This window comes from Microcebus murinus, chromosome 16 (genome assembly GCF_040939455.1).
Source record: "Microcebus murinus isolate Inina chromosome 16, M.murinus_Inina_mat1.0, whole genome shotgun sequence".
Lineage (NCBI taxonomy): Eukaryota > Metazoa > Chordata > Mammalia > Primates > Cheirogaleidae > Microcebus > Microcebus murinus.
Genome location: NC_134119.1, coordinates 37,500,975 through 37,520,550, shown reverse-complemented (window position 1 = coordinate 37,520,550; position 19,576 = coordinate 37,500,975). Strand labels below are relative to the sequence as shown.

Here is a 19,576-nt window from a genome sequence, read left to right as displayed (position 1 = left end):
ACTTTATCCCTCAATATGCATGCATATCATTAAATAGAGTTTGATATTTGTTCCTGGTTTTCTTTGAGGCAAAATTAACAGACAATGAAATGCACAAGTCTTAAGCTTACTATTCTAGTGAGTTTGACAACATAGATACCTGTGTAACTCAAACACGAATCATCACATACAAGTTTCCATCAACCCAGAAAGTTCCCCAGGCCCCTTCCTAGCATGTGCCCAACCCCCACTCTCACCAGTCTGGTTTGTTTCACCATAGTCTAGTCAATGGGCTGAATTGTGTCCTCTCAAAATTTACATGTCCTAACCCCCAATACTTGAAAATGTGATTATATTTGGAGATTGGATCTTTAAAGCGGTAATTAAGTTAAAATGAGGTCATCAGGGTGGGACCTAATCCAATATGCCTAGTGTCTTTAAAATAAGAGGAAATTAGGACATAGATACCCACAGGGTGACAACCATGTGAAGACACTGGGAGAAAATGGTCATTTACAAGCCAAGGAGAGAGGCCTCAGAAGAAACCAGCCTGCAACACCTCGATCACAGTCTTCTCTCCTCCAGAATTGTGAGACAGTAAATTTCTGTTGTTTAAGCCACCTAGTCTGTGGTGCTTTGCTATGGCAGCCCTAGCAAGCTAATGCACTTGGCTTTTCTAGAATTAAATAAAAGCATGCACAGTGTGTTCTTTGTGTCTGGTTTCTTTTGCCTAGAATAAGGCTGCTGGGACTCATCTGTGTTTCTGCACAAACTAGTGCTTTGTTCCTCTTTCATTGTCGAGTAGTATTCCATTATATGACTGTTTCACAGTTTGTTTAGCCAGGGTAGTTTATTTCTTAATAACAGGGAATCATTTCGAAACATTTCGTTTTAATGTATGTCCCTTATGTCATCCCCATCCCAGAAACAGGACATTCCACAGTGGGCCCTGCTCAGCAGGGAGCTTCAGAACCATACTCAAGTATCTCATCATCTAATAAAACACATTATACCTCCTGAAATGAAAAGTTCTTAGAGATGAGATTAAATTGGTAATACACCATTTTTATCTCAGCAAATGCAGACAAATCCATGATGTCACAAGGGCCTTAGATCTTCACCTCTTTGGTTACAGCACAGTGATGACACTGGCTTTGGAATCAGGCAGCTCTGGCTTTCATTCTCACTTGCTGTGTGACCTTGGGCAAGTCACTTCACCTCTCTGAGCCTCACTTGCCTTTCCCCCAGAGAAATGAGGCTAATGGCTCCTTCCCTCAGGGTTGCTTGAAGATTGAATGAACTAATGAGTTCAGGGTGGAAAAAGTGGAAGCTCAGGAAACAGTCAACATTGTGATTTGTCCCACTCAGCAGCCATCAGGCCCAGAACCTCTTACTGGATAGGGCAGCAGAAGTGGATTTCTAGGCCACTACGAGTTAAAAAATGAGCCTTCTGCACTGCCAAATGTAATAGCGGAGACCAAGGAGCAGGGTGGTGAAGCCCGTGTGAAATCCCCAAGCTGCCAAGATCAATTAAGTGGCTGCAACTGGAGCGGACATTGTACTTCCAGAGTTTCGTAAAAGACACTCTGAATTGTGGGATCAAAAGTACTTCCAGTTTACACAAGTTTTGCATGTGTTTGACCATTTCTATGGATTATTTTGTTCTATCTGAATGGGGCAGTTCAGAAGTTTGTTTCACTTCAACATGATCATTTCTAGGAAAGTGTAAATTTTAATTTGATGATCTAGGAACCCATCCTTTATCATAGATACTAATTTAATACATTTCTTCTGAAAAACCAGGAGAAATGCAGAATCTGCACTGGCATCACACGTTTTACCTCGGAAGCTCTTTTCGTCTGAAAGAAATATTTTTCAACTTTGAAGTCCTTAGGAATTGTTTTTTGGCACAATCTATCCACTCCATCCCAAGGGTCCTGGAAAGGCCATTCAGATGAGGGTCTCTCAGATGGCGATCTTTTTTGGCTTTTAAAAGGAAAAGAAAATGTATATAGTTTCACTTTGAAGCTCTTTAGAAAAAATTCCTGTGACACTTAACATGGTAAAAAAAAAAAAATGCAAAACAGAAGATAAAATTTGGAAACGGTGATAGCCATTGGATACTCTGATCCCCTGCAGGATTCGAAGCATGATTGGCTGCACTGTCCCGTGTTCTAATGGCATCTGGAAGTTTTTCAGTCGCAGCTGAGGATGCACCGTTGAGGCCCAGTCCCATGTGTTCTAAAGAAGTCATCCTACCTCCAGCACACTTCATCTTCACCCACTTCCAAGGCTTGGAAAGCTCTTTTGGCAGATATGTTGTGTTGTTCCAAGAACAGAATTAGGAGCAATTTAAGGTTCATTCCTTTCCTCACAAAATGTCATCATTTACCAGGACCAAAAAAAATGTGCAGAACTCCTCAAACCTCCTTCAGTGCCACTCGATTGTCTATGCATGCTAATGCATTGTCATAGACCTCGTAGTGGGTTTATTCAAATCAATTCCTCTTAGCTTTTTTTTTTTTTTTTTCCAGATATATGTTTATAATACCCTGCACAAGACAATCGATCCCAGTCACCTCTTCCACATCCAGGAAACCTGAGAACTTGTTTTTAATTAAACTTCCGGGATGATGACAGCCGGAGCGTCCCACTGCCCTCCTTTTCCAGCTCCAACAGGCTCCGGCAGCAGAACTCCAGGGTCGGCCAGCAGCCAGGCTTGGAGAGGTGGGCAGGGCCTTTGTACTGAGTGGGCTGGCCTAGGACAGTCTCCCTCTGGGCCAGACAGCAGGGACTCGCAGCAGAGAGAACCCTGGGTGAGAATCAGATCTCCACGGTTCCAGGAGAGAGCTTGGCTCAGGGAAGCACCAGAGGAGAGGCAGAGCCAGCAGCCCTGGCTGGTCCTGGGAGGACCTGCACAATCCCTAGGCTGGGAGATAGGGACTCAGAGCTCCCTCCTGGGGCACAACAAGGCACAGCCAATCTGTCAGCTGGACCTGAGCCCAGGGGATGATTAGGGCAAACGGAGGAAGATCAGCACCTGAGGGAATCCAGCAGCCAGGAAGGAAGAGCCTGCAATTAGCTCAGAACCACAGAAGGAGACCAACCACAACCTGCAAAACAACAGGAAAAGAAAAGAAAACATAAACAGATCTTTACAAAAAAAAAAAAAATCAAATGCAAAATAAAATACTTTCCTGAACTAGGAGACATAGTTTTAAATTTAAAACAAATTGGAAAAGAGAATGGAGTACTGGGGAACCAAGTACAAGGGATAATGCAAAACCCAATGCAAAAATATAAAAACGCCTAGGAGAGAGAGATCCAGGAGCTGTACTATGCAAATAACGAAAATAAGAATAAATATCCCAGAAGGAAAAAAAAAGAATAGAGGAGAAGCAATCATTTTTAAAATGAGAAAGAAAATTTTCCATGGGTTGAAGAACGCATTGGGTTTGCAGATCGAAAGGCTCATTGAGTTCCAGGCAGGAATAATGGAAAAAAGACACACATCTAGGCATAGCCTGGGAACGCTCCCGATTTCCATGATTAAAGGGAAAACTCATACAAGCTTCCCAAATGAGAAAATAAGTTGCATAGAAATAAGAGAATCCGACGGAAATCATATATCTCGTTTGCAATGCTACAAGGCAGTGTGAATCATCTCCACAGGCCACGCAGAGAAAAGCACCCTTAACCAGCCCCAGTGCCATTCACCTTCCCAGGATGGAAACAATGCAAAGATTCAGAGAGAATTTCCCCACATGGGGGAAACGTGAGAAAGGAATCTGATCAGGCAGTGAATGAATCAGACTGGACACGAGAGAGGTGAAACAAAAAGGAGGCCATGGTGAGCCATGCCCCACCAAACTATGTGTCGTGAGCTCCAAATGGACAATGATAGATGAGACGGAATTGGTACTACAAGTGCTAAATAAGTATTTTCTTTTTAACAAAAGAGAGATGCAACAAGATGTATTGCTAGCCTGCAATGAAAAGTGCTGGATGATCTCAACAAGAATGTAGGTGTTGAGGAGGAGAAAGGGGGTTAGCAAAGGCATTTTATTTATTTATTTATTCATTTATTTATTTATTTATTTATTCATTCATTCATTCATTTAAGACAGGGTCTCACTCTGTTGCCCAGGCTAAAGCACCATGACTGCCAGCCTAGCTCACAGCAACCTCAAACTCCTGGGCTCAAGCTATCCTGCTTTAGCCACCTGAGTAGCTGGGACTACAGGCTTACACCATAATGCACAACCAGCAAAGGCATCGTACATATCTCCTATTGGCTGGGGAAGGAGAAATAGGGAAGAGAGCCCTTTGTCGGGAGGAATTAATTGGTACCTAGTTGCCATGAAAGTTTTTGTTTTTGTTTTTATCAAAACCAAAAACGGGTCCAAGCACAGTGACTCACACCTGCAATCCTAGCACTTTGGGAGGCCAAGGGGGGGAGGATCGCTTCAGGCCAAGAGTTTGAAACCAGCCTGGCCAACAGCGAGACCCTGTCTATACAAAAAAATAAGAAGAAAAGTAGCTGGGTGTGGTGGCACGAGCCTATAGTCCCACCTACTTGGGAGGCTGAGAGAGGATCACTTGAGCCCTGGAGTTAGAGGTTGCAGTGAGCTATGATGATGCCACTGCACTCTAGCCTGGGTAAAAGAGTGAGACCCTATCTCAAAAACACAAACAAAAAGAAACCAGAAAAGGCAAGGCCAGCACTAGCGGAAGACAGTAGATAGCAGAGCTTCCACAATAAGAAAGGGAAAAGAGGAATGACAGGTGTCTATTGTCATTTGTTCCAACTCTTAAATTAAGATAATTTAAAAAACCTTTCATTATGGAAACTCCTAAACACATACCAAAGAGCAAATAACATAATAAATCTCTGTGGATCCAATATTAGGGTCCAGTGATTGATTTTTTTTCTAAAAGCTTGGTATATATTGATGGTCACAAAACCCTATAACCTTTCAGTTTTTCTTTTTCCCAGAAATTTCATTTGGAATTTGCACACTTTTGCAAAAATCAGCACTCATCTTCATTGATCAAAAGATTTCGTCTCCTGCAGTTTTGACTCTGATCTCCAACAACTCCAAAAGTATATCTTCATAAACAGACTTACAAGGTATGCTCTCTGCTTAATAAAGATTATCTCTACGGCTGATTTTTTTTTAATGACAGACAACTGGAAAAAGTCATAAAATGTTAAATCTTTCTGATTACCAAGCCTCTTTAAAAATCCTATTGTTTGCACAGAACCTTTTGTGTTCTTTAAAGAGCGATATCGACCATTACTTACCTTCACCCAATAAGGGACACACAGCTGTGAATGAATGGTCTCATTCACTCTCTGCCTCGATTTTGGTGCCATTACTTAACTCCCTGGGCGAGTTCTTGGTGGAAAAGCACAACAGACTGTGTTTGTTGTTGTTGTTGTTGTTGTTTTGAGGATAGGGTCTTGCTCTGTTGCTTGGACTAGAGTGCAGTGGCGTCATCTCAGCCTCCCAAGTAGCGGGGACTACAGGCGCAGGCCACCACGCCCAGCTAATTTTCTTTTTCTTCTTTGTCCAGACAGTGTCTCCCTGTTGCCCAGTCTGGTATCAAACTCCTGGGCTCGAGCGATCCTCCCACCTTGGCCTCCCAAAGTGCTGGGATTACAGGCCTGAGCCACTGCTCCTGGCCCAGAATGTGTTCTTAACTAATCACAGTTTCTAAGAAAGAAACCACAGCCACCCTTGGTCAAGATATCAAAAAGTAAAGAGTAGGAAATATTTCTAAGCACAGAGATACACAAGCCAGGCAGGTGGGCAGGTGGACACCAGCCAGGTAGAGAGGGCACACAGAAATACCAGCATTGGTCAATTCATTCCCAAACATTCTTGTTTTCCTTCCTTTTTCTTTTTCCTTGGTGAAAATGTGTTTTGTTTTGTTTTTTATATTGCCATAAAGCAAATAGTAGAGTTGTGTTTTACAGCTTACATACCTGGTTTCAGTAAATTTCAAAGGCCCTGTGGTGATTCTGTTGGCTCTACATTTGCTTTCCCCTGGAACCTGGTTGGGGAGCACTGGTGCTCACTCCCTCCAGCCTCCCCCACCTGCGCAGGTGCTCCTTGGCAGCTGGACATGCACTATGGGCCAAGTTTTGCCCCCACCCTCAAGTTGCTGAGCGCCAAAGGCTGTGGTCTAGCCCTTCCTCAAAACTTCCCGCCTCCTGGCTTCATCTAACTATCCCTTCATCCTCACCCCAAATCCCAGGGGCCTCACCTCCCATTTAGCCCAAGAAGCAGAGGCCCCTCCCGGCTCATCCAGCTCAGCACCCCACCCCTTCGGGACCTCCTCACTCTCCTCCAGCTGCCTTTGATCTTCCCACACTCCTCCACACCCCTCACCGCCCTCCACCTGTCTCAGCCCAGCCTGGCCCAGGCAGGGGCACCGCTGCCTCCTCTCTGGGTTGGGAAATGCAAATCCTAACTCACCTTCTCTGAGTCTCTTTCTGGAAACTTCTCCCTCCCTCCCTGGTCTTGGCTGGTGTCTGTCTCCCTCTATCTCCCTCCCCCCACGCCTCCTCCTGCTCCTCTGACCACATCTTTCTGGTCTCCTTCGCTGACTTCTTGTCCTTGGCTTTCACCTTAAATGTCCCTTGCTTTTTTTACAGACTCCTTTGGAGATCTTTGTGTCCCCACAGTCTTCATTTTTTTCAGTGAGTTAAGTTCTCTCCGATTTCAGATAAATGAGAAGGGCGGGTTTTGAATATTTGACTTGTTTTTGTTATGAACACTTTTTTCTTTTAGTCTTTATTTTCTCCTTCATTAGGAGCCATTCAGCCCCTTCTTCTGGGGAAGGTGACCCTCGCCAGTGTGGAGCGCAAACACCCCCCCTCTTCCCAGGAATGCCAACCAGGCCGGCACTTGAGTGTCTCAAGTCAGGCCCTCGTGGTGAGGAACGGGTTTCTCTGTTGCTGATAATTTGGGCTCCAGATATAGCGGGCAGTCAAGGCTCTTCCTCATTGTGGGAAAAGGAGAAAAAAAATGGCTTGAGGGAGGAGAGAGGGTGGGGAGGGGGAGCAAGGATGGGGCCCATGAGGGACCCAAGGCTGAAAGGGCACCTGGTGGTGTGGCAGCAACCTGGGGGGTGCCAGGCAGTGGAGCAGGGAGGGATGACTTTGCGGGCAGCAGAGGGATGGGCCTCAGCCAGCTCCCGCCCTCTGACCAGGTGCCTTCACCACCTATTGGGAGGAGGAGTCCCCAAGATCAGCCATTAGCCACTCCCCTGTGGCTCCAACAGGAGCCCTGGACACCAGTGGGGTGTGGTAGGCCCCTGACCTTGCACTGGAGGGTCACACACGCCCCAGCCCCCTGCCCCGTGTCCTGAGCTAGGAAGGAGCTGTAGCCCCAGGACATCCTCCTCCTCCAGGGCACCCGAAGGCACCTCCAATTCAATGTGGCCTCCCTCCAAACTTGTGCCACCCCTCTTTCCTTGTCTCAGCAAAAGGGACCCCCAAGCCAGAAACCTGCAGAGATTAGGAGAAGCACCCTAATCTCTCGGGACGCTTTCCACCCCTGTCTGTGCTCACGGACAAGGTGGGAGTTCATCTGGCAGCAGCACAGCCTCCCAACTGGCAGTGCTGCCTCATCCCCCTTCCCCTCCCCTCGTCTACCCAGGACTCCGTGGTGGGTGGGTGGCTAGGGGTCGATGGGGCCCTCAGGAGGTCACAGACACAGACAGGCAGAGGGGCAGTAAGGGGAGGGCTCGGCTCCAACTGGAGGTGGGATCGTGGCCCTGTGCCATGTGGGCAGGAATGAGACCAGCCAGGGAGGAAGATGCCCTAATCCCAGCACAGCCCTGGGGCAGGGGAGGGAAGGGAGGGGTAAAATCCCACCCGTGGGAGCCTCCTACCCATACTTTCCCAAAGGAGCCAGGGCTGCTGGCCAGCACCAGCGTAGCCAGGAATGTGGGAGCCCCTAGCTGCAGTGACTCAACCTGGGGGAGGCCCCAGAGGTCACATGGTGGGTGGCAAGAGCAGGTGGGTGGGTCCTGGGCCAAAGGAGAAGGCTGGGCTGCTCTGGAGGGGAGGGGGTCAGAAGGTCAGACCCTGGCAGGAAGCTCTTTTGAATAGATGCCAAATATATCATCTAGCCTGAGGCCCCCAGGGTGGGGGCTCATGACTCTGACCTTAGGCCTGACCTTTCTCTCCAGCCAGCTCACTGACGCCTGGCAGCTCTGCCTCCAAAATCCCCACCCTCACTATTGCCTGGATCCTGGCATCAGCCTGCCTAGTGCACCCTCCTCATGGCTACAGAGTGACCAGTCTAAAGCCCACACACGGTCTATCCATTCAGCAAACATGGGCAAGAGATGGCCCCCACAGACTGCCAGTCTGGAGGGCGACTCAGTGCAGAAACTGGCCGTGCCGATGGCATCTAGGAAGTGGTCTGGAGGGGGCTGGGGACCAAGTGTCCACATGCACCATCTCCCCAGCCTCCCCAAGATCTCAGCCTGTACACAGCCACATCCCTCCTAAGCCCCTTCCTCCATGTCCCCCAAGCAGGGATGCTCTCTCCCCTTGTCCCTCTCCAGGCCCCTTTCTGGCCCCTCCTGGGACTTCTCCTGACTCTCACCCACCTCTGTCCCTCCCAGTCTCTGGGTGCCTTGAGCTCTGGGTGCCAGAGCCTGGGGCTGACCTGCCTGTGCTTCCAGCCCCAAGTGGGTGCCCAGCAAATGAAGGAATTAAGGCAGAGCAGGTCTGAGATGAGGGCAGTGTCTGAGTGAAGGTCAGGTTCTGCCTGTCCAAGCATGAATTTTCCATGGCAACAACCTCCCTTCTCCTCCCCCTGGAAGGGGTCACCCGCTCCTCTGCCTGTTTTGGCCTCCGCACCCACCCACCGCATGCCGGGCCCCTCTGTCACCAGCGGGTAATCCCGTGTGGTTTTTACTCTGGTGCCCATGAATAGAAGAGTTAGGGGACAGCTGGCAGAGAGCCCTTCCCAGGGCCTTGCACCCCACCCTCCATGGGTGCCTGGGCAGCTCTGCACAGCCCTGTCCTTGTCAGACCCCGAGGCCAGCGCCTCCAGTGGGGAGCAGACCCAGGCCCCAGGCACTCTGGTCAACACCCACATTCCCTGAGGCCCCCCAGCTCGAGACTCAGCCTGGCCCTGGCTGTGTGGGCACAGACAATGCAGCCCCCTGCCGCGTACCGCTCGTTAAACTCTGCCCCAGTGCTGGCGTTCTGTCTCCCCTCTACTTGGCACCTTCCACACTCTTTCCCGCCCCACTGCCTCCAATTACCACCAAGGCCTAGCAGCTTTTTGTCCTGAAGGCCTCTCTTGCCCTGTTCCCCACCCTAAGTGGCTGATAGCTGCTGCAGCCACCCCACAGGTACCCCGCCTCCTGTGACTGCGCCCCACCTTGGCAACACAGGATGTTTTCATGCCAGTTCTGTACACATCACTCGCCAGCTGTAAAGTCCAGACTCTTTTTTTTTTTTTCTTTTTTAAGTAGCGTTTAATACAGGACCTAAGACAGACTCTTTACTGGGGAATCCAAGGCCCCTCTTGTCTGGCCCCTGCCAACCTCTCTTGGGATCTGGGCCACCTAGACCGCTGCAGGGTTCCCCGAATGCACTAGGCTTTCTCCTGCCTCCAGGCTGTGGACGTGCTGTACCCATCACCTGGGACATTTTCTTTCCACATGGTGAACTCTAGTGTTTCCTGTTCTGTGAAACACCTGCTATGCCCTTCTCCCAAGCCCAGGCATCCTGTCACTTTGTCCTCTGTGATCCCTTTGGCCCCTGACCATGCAGAGTATCAAGTTCATTGTCCCCCTCTCATTGTAGGTCTGTCCCCCTGTCCTGGGTCAGGTTCCCCACTAGCAGAGCCTGAGGCAAGGATCTAGGTATGGGTGATTTCTTGAGAGGGTGCTCAGGAGAAATATATAAGGGAGGGAAGAAAACAAGAGAAGAGGGGTAGAGCGAGAACGGATCTCTGGTAGAGTCTATTCGGGGCCTGATCCAGGGGCCTCTGCCACACAAACTGCACGGCTGAGCTGTCCCCCTTGAGGCAAAGAGGCTGCCTTTTGTGTCCCTGGATCAGTCACTTGAGGTGGGGTGGGAGGTTCATACCTTCCCGGGGGAGATGGCTCTCACAGCAAAGGGCGATTCACAGAAGGGGCAGCTGTGAGCATTCGAGGTCACCACACTTGCTGCTGGGGAAGGGTGGGTGCACTGGCCAGGTGAAGGGGTCTGGGTGGGGTACTGACAGCATCCCCCACACTCCCTGGCCAGGGGAGCTCTGACAGATTTGTGAATAAGTGAGTAGTACAGGGATTCCTGGCCCATCCAAGCACTGACATTCCCCCAACCCACAGCTGCATGTGCTACCCTGGGAAAAGGTCCTGCCCATGGCCTCAGGGGACACAGTTGCCACTGCAGTGACTGGAGAGGAGCCCAGACATCCAACCCCCAGGAAGGACTCTGTGGAGCCCTGCCCCACACAGCAAGCATGTGCTATGTGCCTGGCTATGCGGATGGGAGCATTAGCCAATGTCCTCATCAATTCCTCATAATAACCATTTTACAGATGGGAAAACAGAGGCTCAGAGGACTGAAGTGATACCAAGGAAGTCATGCAACTTGTGAGTGGAAGAGCTGGGATTGGAACCCAGCTGGGATTGGAGCTCTAATCACTTCCTGCCTGGTTTCTTCCCCCAGTGTGTGAACCACTTAGGGGCTAACCCCTCCTTGCCCTTGAGGGAGAGTCCAGGGTCATCTCTCTGCCCCACAACCTGGCTCAGCTAAACTGGCCGCATCTGGCATTTGCAATAGTTGGGAGGCCCATACGTGTGTTTTGCATATAATTTGCATAACAGTCGCATCTGGTTTGCATATGTCCATGTTGTGAGCCCATCTAACACTACACAATTTTTAAGTTGCTTCTGCACCATTCTCAGCCAATGAAAGTCCATCCAGGCTTTAGAGTCTAGTTTCCATGATATCTAGACTCTCTCCCAGGCCCTCAACTGGGGCTGCACATCTACCTGGTCCAGGCTCCTAGACATTTCATGCTTCTACCCAGGGGCCCAGAAGGGGTCTATGCAAACCCCTGCCCCAGAAACTCATGTGGATTTGACAGTAGCATTTTTTTTGGTGGTGCAGGGATACACAAAATGCCAATGCTGATGTTGATACTGAGAAAAGAGTGAGTCTGGGCAAAGGGCCTTTCTGCATGGAACTTCCAAAGGTGGCCCTGTGTACTGGGAGGCCTAGCTGTGCACTCTCAGGAAAGGAGCTGGGGGAGGGAGGGGGCAGGGACAAAGGGCTGGCTTGGAGTCAGGAGGCTGTACCCTAGGGCTGATCCCACCACCAGCTGGCTTCAGGGGCTGTGGTCTCTGAGCAGCAGGGCTTGTGCCAGAAAGCCAGCAGTTTCAGAGCTTTCTATTTGGCTCTTTTAGGGGAACTACATTCCTAACACTCTGTGTGGCTCTCAGTGATCTTAGTAGTGGGCCCTTGATTAAAAAGGAGAGACATATCCTGGGTGAGGTGGAAGGAACGTGGAGAGGGGAGAGGAGCCTTGGATTCTGGGATGGGCAGGGAAGGGGTATCCAGGCACGTGGGATGCCAAGTACCAGAGCTACGTGTTAGCTCTCCACAAGCACACCTAACTCTCTGCAGCTTCCAGATCCATTCTTGCAGCCTCCTTGCCCTCAGAAGCCAATTCATTCCTTCTGCCCCAGGCAGCCCGCAGAGGAAGGAGGGAAACTGCAGTGTCCCACAGAGGGTCCCCTCTCATGTCCCCCACTGTGCCACTGATGGGCTCTGAATGTAGGACTTTGCCCTCCTCCCTGCAGAGGATGTTCATCTTCTTGGCATCTTCTGCTCTTCCTAAGGAGAAAGGCAGCACACCTGTTGCCAGGGGCTGGTGAAGACAGGGAAACTGTGTGTGTAGGGGGAGGCCAGGGAGACAGTGGTATTGGGGGGGTGCCGGGTAGGGTGTGTCTGGATGTGGCCGTGCATGTCCCTGTGAACAGAACCCGTGCTCCTGTGTGTGGCCTCTCAGCCTGTCTCCATGCAGGTGTGGAAACTCCAGTCTGAGTCAGGGGAACATGACTGTCTGCCTTCCTCCTCTGTTTCTGGCCTCCCTAGGTTTCCTGTCTGGCAGACACAAAGTGGCCTCATTGTCTACGGGGGAGACCCCAGCTCTGGCTGGATCCAGCCAGCACCCCGAGCATCTCCCTGTGCTGATGTCTTCCACCCCCACTAGAATGGGGCCCAGGTCGTGGCTCCCGAAACTGTTCCAGTTAGAGAGGGAGCCTGGTGTTTGATGTCAGCCACCTGGGAAAAGGGGAAGTGGAATCCAGCTGTCCTTTCAGCCCCCTGTTACGTGGACATTTCCAAGTTCAAACGGGGTCCAGGCTCCTCCCTGTGAGTAGTGGGCCCCACATCTGGGGGTGGGGAAGGGAGCGGGAGGAAGGGGCGAAACCCCGTGGAAAAAGACCACAGCCTCTGGGGTAGGGGAGTTTTCTCCCCGAGCCAGCTGGGCAGTGCTACCAGGCAGTCAGAGCCCAGCCCAGGGGGAGGAGCTGGGTGCTGTTCATTTCCCCCCAGATGTGTCTCACTTTCTGAGAAGTGGAAAGTCAGTGGTTACAAAATCAAGAACATGTTATGGATACAATGTATCCTGAGCATGTTATGGACACTGCAGTATCTTGCCCCCAGCAAAATGGCTGGTAACATCTCTGTTAAAAGTTGGAGAGTGTAACAGCACATTCCCTGGATTTACGGAGAGGGGGAAAGGCTGTTTTACGCATCATTTGGTTGCTGAGGTCAGAAACCCACCCAAACCAGCTCAAGTGGTGGGGTATTGGAAGCAGACAAGGGGAGCCACCGCTTGTCACCAAATGGCTACTCAGGACACTTCTCTTTGCTCCACTCTCCCTGACCACCCTCTTCCTTGCATCTCAAAGTGAGTTTGGGGAGAGGTCTCTCGTGGAGGCCTCAGAGTTCTGCCCATTCTGCACACCTGCCAGCTACTTGGGCGAAGACACAGAAGGCTGTAGCCACCTGTGTGGATGAGACAGAACCAGGAAGAAGTGCCACTCTGCTGGATGACAGAATCAAGATTCAAAAGGCTCTTTGCAGGTCAGAAAGTTAACAAGGTGATGCTGAATGAGGATGACTATAAACGCCAACTTTTGAGTTCCAAGAGTCAACTTCACAAACAAAATACGGAGGAAGTCTGTCTTAATTGTAGCTCCTGGTGAGAAAGACCTAGAGGTCCTCTTTGACTAGATGCTAACAGTGACCCAGAGCAGTGGCCCCGCTGGCTAAGAGCTTCAGTTGCACACAGAGCGCAGAGCATTCTCCGCTGGACTGGAGAGGTGATGGGCTTTCGGGGCTCGGTGCTGCCCATATCTAAGAGAATGACATGATCCCTCCAGAGAACCTGAGGGGCAGCCTGGCCACCAGACTAGTGGTTAGTGCAGTGGTTACAACGCCTGGGGAAGGGACAGCAGAGTTATCAGAGGTCCTGGGCACCCCTAGACACAGGCGGTGCTAGGAGGCAGAGCTAGCCAACAGGGACGGTCCAGGACCTGTCCCAGGGAGGTGGCTGCAGAAGTGCTGCTCCCAAAGATGTCATCCGGGCTCCAGAGCCCCGGACTGCAGTCCCCAGACGCACACAGACTTTTAAGATCAGCGCATCCTTCGAGTGGGCGGCTCCTGTGGAGCCCCGCGCCCAGGCGCCTCGGAGCTTCGCTTCTCAGCTCCTCGTCCGGTGCTCGAGGGCGACAGTAGTGGCTGGGTGTGTTCTGGGGGCCTCCCGGAGCGTGGCGGCCTGCGCCCCTGCCACCCAGACAGCTCCCTCGTGACCTCTTGCTCGCAGGCGGCCCCCGGGGCGTCAGCTCCGAGCTGGGGCGGGGGGCTGGCGGCCGAGAGCGGCGCGGCCCCGAGTTTATGCTAATCCGCGCAGAGCCCGCCTCCCGCCTCCCCTCGGCGGCCCCAGCCGCGAGCAGCGCCGGCCACTCCGCGGGACGCAGCCGCCGCGAAGCGCCAGGCGACCGGGCCAGAGAGCTCGGGGGGCCGCGAGCCGCGGCGGCGGGACCCGGACGGGCGAGTGGCGGGGGCGACGCAGCGCTGCGGGTGGACACCGGCGAGGGCACCGCACGGGGCCTGGCGGAACCGCGGGAGCCGCGATGGGCCGCCGCCGCCTGCACGTCTGGCTGTGCGCCGTCGCGGCGCTGCTCTCGGGGGCGCAGGCCAGGGGCACCCCGCTCCTGGCGCGGCCCGCGCCGCCCGGCGCCTCCCGCTACAGTCTCTACACGACGGGATGGCGCCCGCGGCTGCGCCCGGGGTCGCACAAGTAAGCGCGGGCAGGGCGCGGGCGGGAAGAGGGAGGGAGGGAAGGGGCCGCGCGGCGCGCCGCCGCTCCCACCTGCCCCGACCCAGCGGGGGCGTCGAGGCCCGGGGCCCTGGGGTGGCGGCACGGAGGGGGCGGCGCCCGGGGACGAGCCCCTGCCCAGGCGGTCGCCCAGCGCTCCGGGAGGCTGCGGGGCTGGCGAAGGAAAATAAGCCGAGGGGGCCTGGCGCGGGGCTGGGATCCTGGCAGTGCCCGCGGAAACCTTTCCAGAGAAGTAACATTTTCCAGCTGCGCTGTGTGCAAACTCCCGGCGCAGCGGACCAGGTGGAGGGAGAGGAGGAAGGGCGGTCCGCGCAAAGCACGCGGGCTCCCCGCGCCAGGCCTCCCATCCCTCCCCTGCCCGGCCAGGTAGGAGATGGAGCGGTGCACCCTCCTGCAGTCAGCCCAGTCCTGCAACCCCTGGGACGCCCACCGCGGCCCGGCTGCAGAGCTGGTGGGGGAATCTGGGTCCTGGACCCGTGTTGCGAAACAGCCGTCGCAGCGGTCGGCTCCAGCCAGGCAGCCACCTTGGCCCTTGCGGCTTGTCCGCGAGTGCAGCCCCAGCCTCTGCCTCAGCGTCTGGTCTTCAGTAGGCGGTGGCTTGCGAACTGGCCTTAGTCAGGCGGGGTAGAGGCTCTGCCTGCGGTGCTAGCTTGATTTGAACTCTAGCTGAATTTCAGAGGTGTGGTAGGAGAGTGCCCAGCCCACCGCCCACGCTCAGTAGGCTTCCGCACATCAGAGCAGGCTTCCTGGAGGGGGTGGTGCAAGAACTGGCTGAGGAAAGGAGCAAAGGCAGGGGCTGAAAAACTGCCAGGAGGGATGAATTTCCCCAGGAGTCAGTCAGGGCATGATGGATGAGAACCATGCTCTGAAAGAAGTCACTGAGTTGGGATCTCAGAAGCCTTGAATGTCAAGATAAGGCATTCAAGGGAAGGATGGGAGGTGTGGCCAGGCACCTGGTTGGGGGTTGGATCCGGTGTGGTCTCTTTCCCAGGCATGGAGGGCAGCCATGTCAGCCTCCTGGTTCAGTATAGTGCTTGTCCCAGTGGCCACCCATCAGGGACACTGGGATCAGAGAGAACGGTGGGGCTGGAGCACAGAGCAAGGGCCCTGGCTCCCTGGGACATGGAGAACAAACTGAAGACACATGATGGGTCCCCTGCTGAGGCCCAAAAATGGGGGAAAGGATAGTAGCTTCTGCGGGCCTGGCTCAGGCCAGATATTCTAGGGACGCCATTTTCCCCCGTAGGGCCCTCTGTGCCTACGTGGTACACAGGAACGTGACCTGCGTCCTACAGGAGGGAGCAGAGAGCTACGTAAAGGCTGAGTACCGGCAGTGTGGATGGGGGCCCAAGTGCCCTGGGACAGTCACGTGAGTGTACTCCCTTCCCACCTACTTGGGCTCCCTGGACACAAGCCCCAGCCCTGCCTTCAGCTGAGAGCAGCAGGCAACTCCATGAGGGGTGGTAGCCCCTGGGACTCCAAAGAACTCACCCAAGCCCCCACACAGGCCAGAGTGGACCAGGGCCCCCAAAGGAGGGAGCCAGGTAGGACCCCAGGGATTTGAACTTGGAGCAGAGCAGCTCCTGTGGAGACAGGGGCAGGCTTGGGTCGGAGCCCAGGAACCACAGAGGGACAAGGGGAAGGTTCCAGGGGAGAGGCAGTGCAAGGTGAGAAGGAAGTGACGGAGGCAGAGGGTGGGGGAGAATGTCACCCAGGCAGTGGGTGGTGCCAGAGAGGGGCCTGCGCAGACACAGGGAGGGCCGTGAGGAGGGGGCCAAAGGTGAGGGGGTGGGAGCCAGAGCGCCAGGGCTTCTGGTTGCATGTGAGGACGTGTGCGGTGGCACACGGATGTGATATGCATATCACATCTGTGCTTGGAGAGGTTCCCATGTGTGCCTGGACACAAACCTGGTTGCTCCAGGGTGCCAGTGGGTGAACAGCACGTGGCTGAGCAGGAGAGGGAGTGGCCCTGGTGCGCCCTGCCTGTATCTGGGCCTTCCTCTTTCTGCTCAAAATCAAAGGTACCCTTCCACCAGCTTCTGTGAGCTGGCAAGAGAGGAGTAGAAAGAGCGAAGGGGAGCTGATGGGAGCCAAGAGCGGCTCCTGGGGCAGTGAGAGGGGTGCCGGCCCCAGCTTTAGGGCAGCACCGCTCCCCACCCCTAGGGAAGGGGCTGGGGCTGAGCTTCCCAAGGTGCCATGGAAGCCTGAGTGGAATTTCTTATGGCAGCATGAACTAAATGGGGTCCAGGTTGTCTTGGGAGTGTTGGAGCGAAATCCCTGCTGTTCCCTGAGCTGACAGGATAGGGTGGGGCTTCAACCTGCATCCTCCCCTAAGGTGGCTCTGAGCCCCAGGAAGGCTGCCCACACCACCACTGCCCTGTCACCTTCAGCACAGAAAACCCTGCAGATGGTGTGAAGCTGGGGAGAGAGCCAGACCTTATGCAAGTGTCTGGGGGTGGCCAGGAATGCCAGCTAGGGGCGGGAGCTGCAGCCCACAGGTACAGGACCCTGCCCTCTTGCCCTCCCTGGCCCAGGTACCGCACTGTGCTCAGACCCAAGTACAAGGTCGGATACAAGACAGTGACAGACCTCGCCTGGCGTTGCTGCCCTGGCCTCACTGGGGAACGCTGCCCTGAGCACCTTACGGACCACGAGGCCACCCCACCCCGGCTGCAGCCTGAGCCCCAGATTCCCTCGGGGCAGTTGGGCCCAGGCCTCAGGCCCCCTCCTTACAGCAGAGCAGCCCCCAGCCCTCACGGTGAGTCTGCCCATGGACACCTTCCAAGGTGATCAGGTTTCTTGGGCTCAGTGGTGGGGACAGGGAGGGGACTGACCCAGGCTGGCTGAGCTCTGGCAGGGATGGGGAGGGTGCATCTCACATTGGACATGAGGGTGAACCTCCAGCCCCCCCCCACAAAGCTGAGGGAGGTAAGCTTAGAACAGAAAATCTCTTAGGTGGCCCAGCAACAGGACAAGCTGAGAGGGACTGGCCAGTGATGCCCCTGGGGTTCTCTTCTCTTTCCTAGGAAGGAAAGGTCCAGGGCTGTTTGGCAAGCGTCTGGAACGCCTGGAGGGTGATGTCCAGCGCCTGGCACAAACATATGGTACCCTCAGTGGTGTGGTGGCCAGCCAGGAGGACCCCAACAGGGTGAATGGTGGCCCCAGGGCTCCTTCTGCTCCTGTGGGCTTTGGGGTCATCCCTGAGGGGCTTGTGGATCCAGGAGAAAGACCCAGACTACCACCCACACCTCCCCTGGACGAGATCCTGACCAAGGTGACAGAGGTGAGCAACACGCTGCAGACCAAGGTGCAGCTGCTGGATGAGGTGCACGGGCTGGCACTGGGCCACGAGGCCCACCTGCAGCGGCTGAGGGAGGCCCCGCCATCCCCACTCACCTCCCTGGCACTGTTGGAGGAGTACGTGGACCGAAGGCTGCACCGCCTCTGGGGGAGCCTGCTGGACGGCTTCGAGCAGAAGCTGCAAGGCGTCCAGAGTGCGTGCGACCTGCGGGTGCAGGAGGTGCGGCAGCAGTGCGAGGAGGGCCAGGCAGCCAGCCGGAGGCTGCACCAGAGCCTCGATGGCCGGGAGCTGGCCCTGCGCCGGGAGCTCTCCCAGCTGGGCAGCCGGCTGCAGGGCCTGAGCATAGCAGGCGGGGGCAGCTGCTGCGGCCACCTGGCAGTGATCAGTGCCCGTATGGATAGCCTTGAGAGGACCCTGCAGGCAGTCACTGAGACCCAAAGGGCCCCTGGAGGCCCGGCTGGGGATGAGCTCACACGACTCTCTGCCTCCATGCTCGAGGGAGGTGTGGACGGGCTACTCGAGGGCCTGGAGACATTCAATGGGACAGAGAGTGGAGTGAGGGGCTGCTGCCTGAGGATGGAAATGGAGGGCTGGGGGGTGGGCGGCTTCAGGACCATGCTGGAAGAGCGCATGCAGAGCCTGGAGGAGCGCCTGGCGACACTGGCTGGGGAGCTAAGCCAGGGCAGCGCTCCACCAGGCAGGTCAGCACGGCCCGTTGTGCAGACGGAGCTGGCCGTGCTGGAACAACGGCTGGTCTCGCTGGAGACCTCATGCATCCCCAGCACCACCTCAGCCATCCTGGACAACCTCGTGGCAGAGGTGAAGGGCTGGCAGAGCCGGAGCGAGGCCCTCCTACGCCAGGTGGCCAGCCATGCAGCTCTGCTCCAGCAGCTCAATGGCACCGTGGCCGAGGTCCAGGGGCAGCTGGCAGAAGGGACGGGCAGCTCACTCCAAGGTGAGATCACTCTGCTCAAGGTCAACCTGAACTCAGTGAGCAGGTCGCTCACGGGCCTCAGTGACTCTGTCAGCCAGTACTCTGATGCCTTCTCAGCCGCCAACACGTCCCTGGATGAGCGAGAACGCAAGGTGGAAGCCGAAGTCCACGCCATCCAGGAGGAGGTCAGCAGCCAAGGCTCCAGGCTCTGGGCTGGCCACAGGCAGGTCCTGAACCTGCGGGGTGAGCTGGAACAACTCAAGGCTGGCGTGGCCAAGGTGGCCGGCGGGCTCAGCCGCTGCCAGGACACAGCCCAGGAACTCCAGCACGCAGTGGGCCACTTTGACCAGCGGGTGGCACAAGTGGAGGGCGCCTGCAGGAGGCTGGGCGAGCTGGCGGCAGGCCTTGACAGCTGGCCCAGGGAGGGCCTGTGGGGCCACATGGACCAGCTGAATCGCACACTGGCCCAGCACACACAGGACATTGCCCGCCTCCGAGACGACCTGCTGGACTGCCGGGCCCAGCTGGCTGAGCAGGCACGGTCGGGGCGAGCCGACTAGGGAGGCTGGTGGGGATTGAAGCCCCAGATCCCACGACCCAGGGAACATCACCCAGCCATCTCCACATGGCTGTTCCAGCCACCAAAATCCATGTTCGGTGCTGCACAAACTGGACAATTCAGGAGAGTGGTCAAGGCAGGGACATCATGCCTAAAGGCCACAGTGGACTTAAGAGCCCGCACACGTCACTGTCTGCAAACCAGAGTCAGCAACTGTGCAAAGACCTCCAGGCCTGTTCTCAGGGGCCCGGCCATACTGCCCTTTGCCCGTGAGCGACCGTCTGCAGCCCCTGAAGGCTTCTCTCCCCAGCTGTCTGGGCTGGGTTTCTGTAGGACGGTGATGCCCGCTAGAACTGCCCTCACACCTGCCAGCTTCCCGGATACTGTTTCTAAACCATGAACCAGAG

General features: G+C 54.9%; 1 protein-coding gene across 1 annotated transcript; it reads left to right on the top strand.

Annotated features, from left to right (window-relative positions):
* Positions 1-15,180: 15,180 nt before the first annotated feature.
* Positions 15,181-19,551, top strand: EMILIN3 (elastin microfibril interfacer 3). The gene is made up of 3 exons (XM_012781288.3): positions 15,181-15,744; positions 16,910-17,133; positions 17,402-19,551. The coding sequence occupies exons 1-3, from the start codon at positions 15,548-15,550 to the stop codon at positions 19,168-19,170; spliced, it is 2,190 nt and encodes a 729-aa protein (XP_012636742.2). The 5' UTR covers positions 15,181-15,547; the 3' UTR covers positions 19,171-19,551.
* Positions 19,552-19,576: the final 25 nt, after the last annotated feature.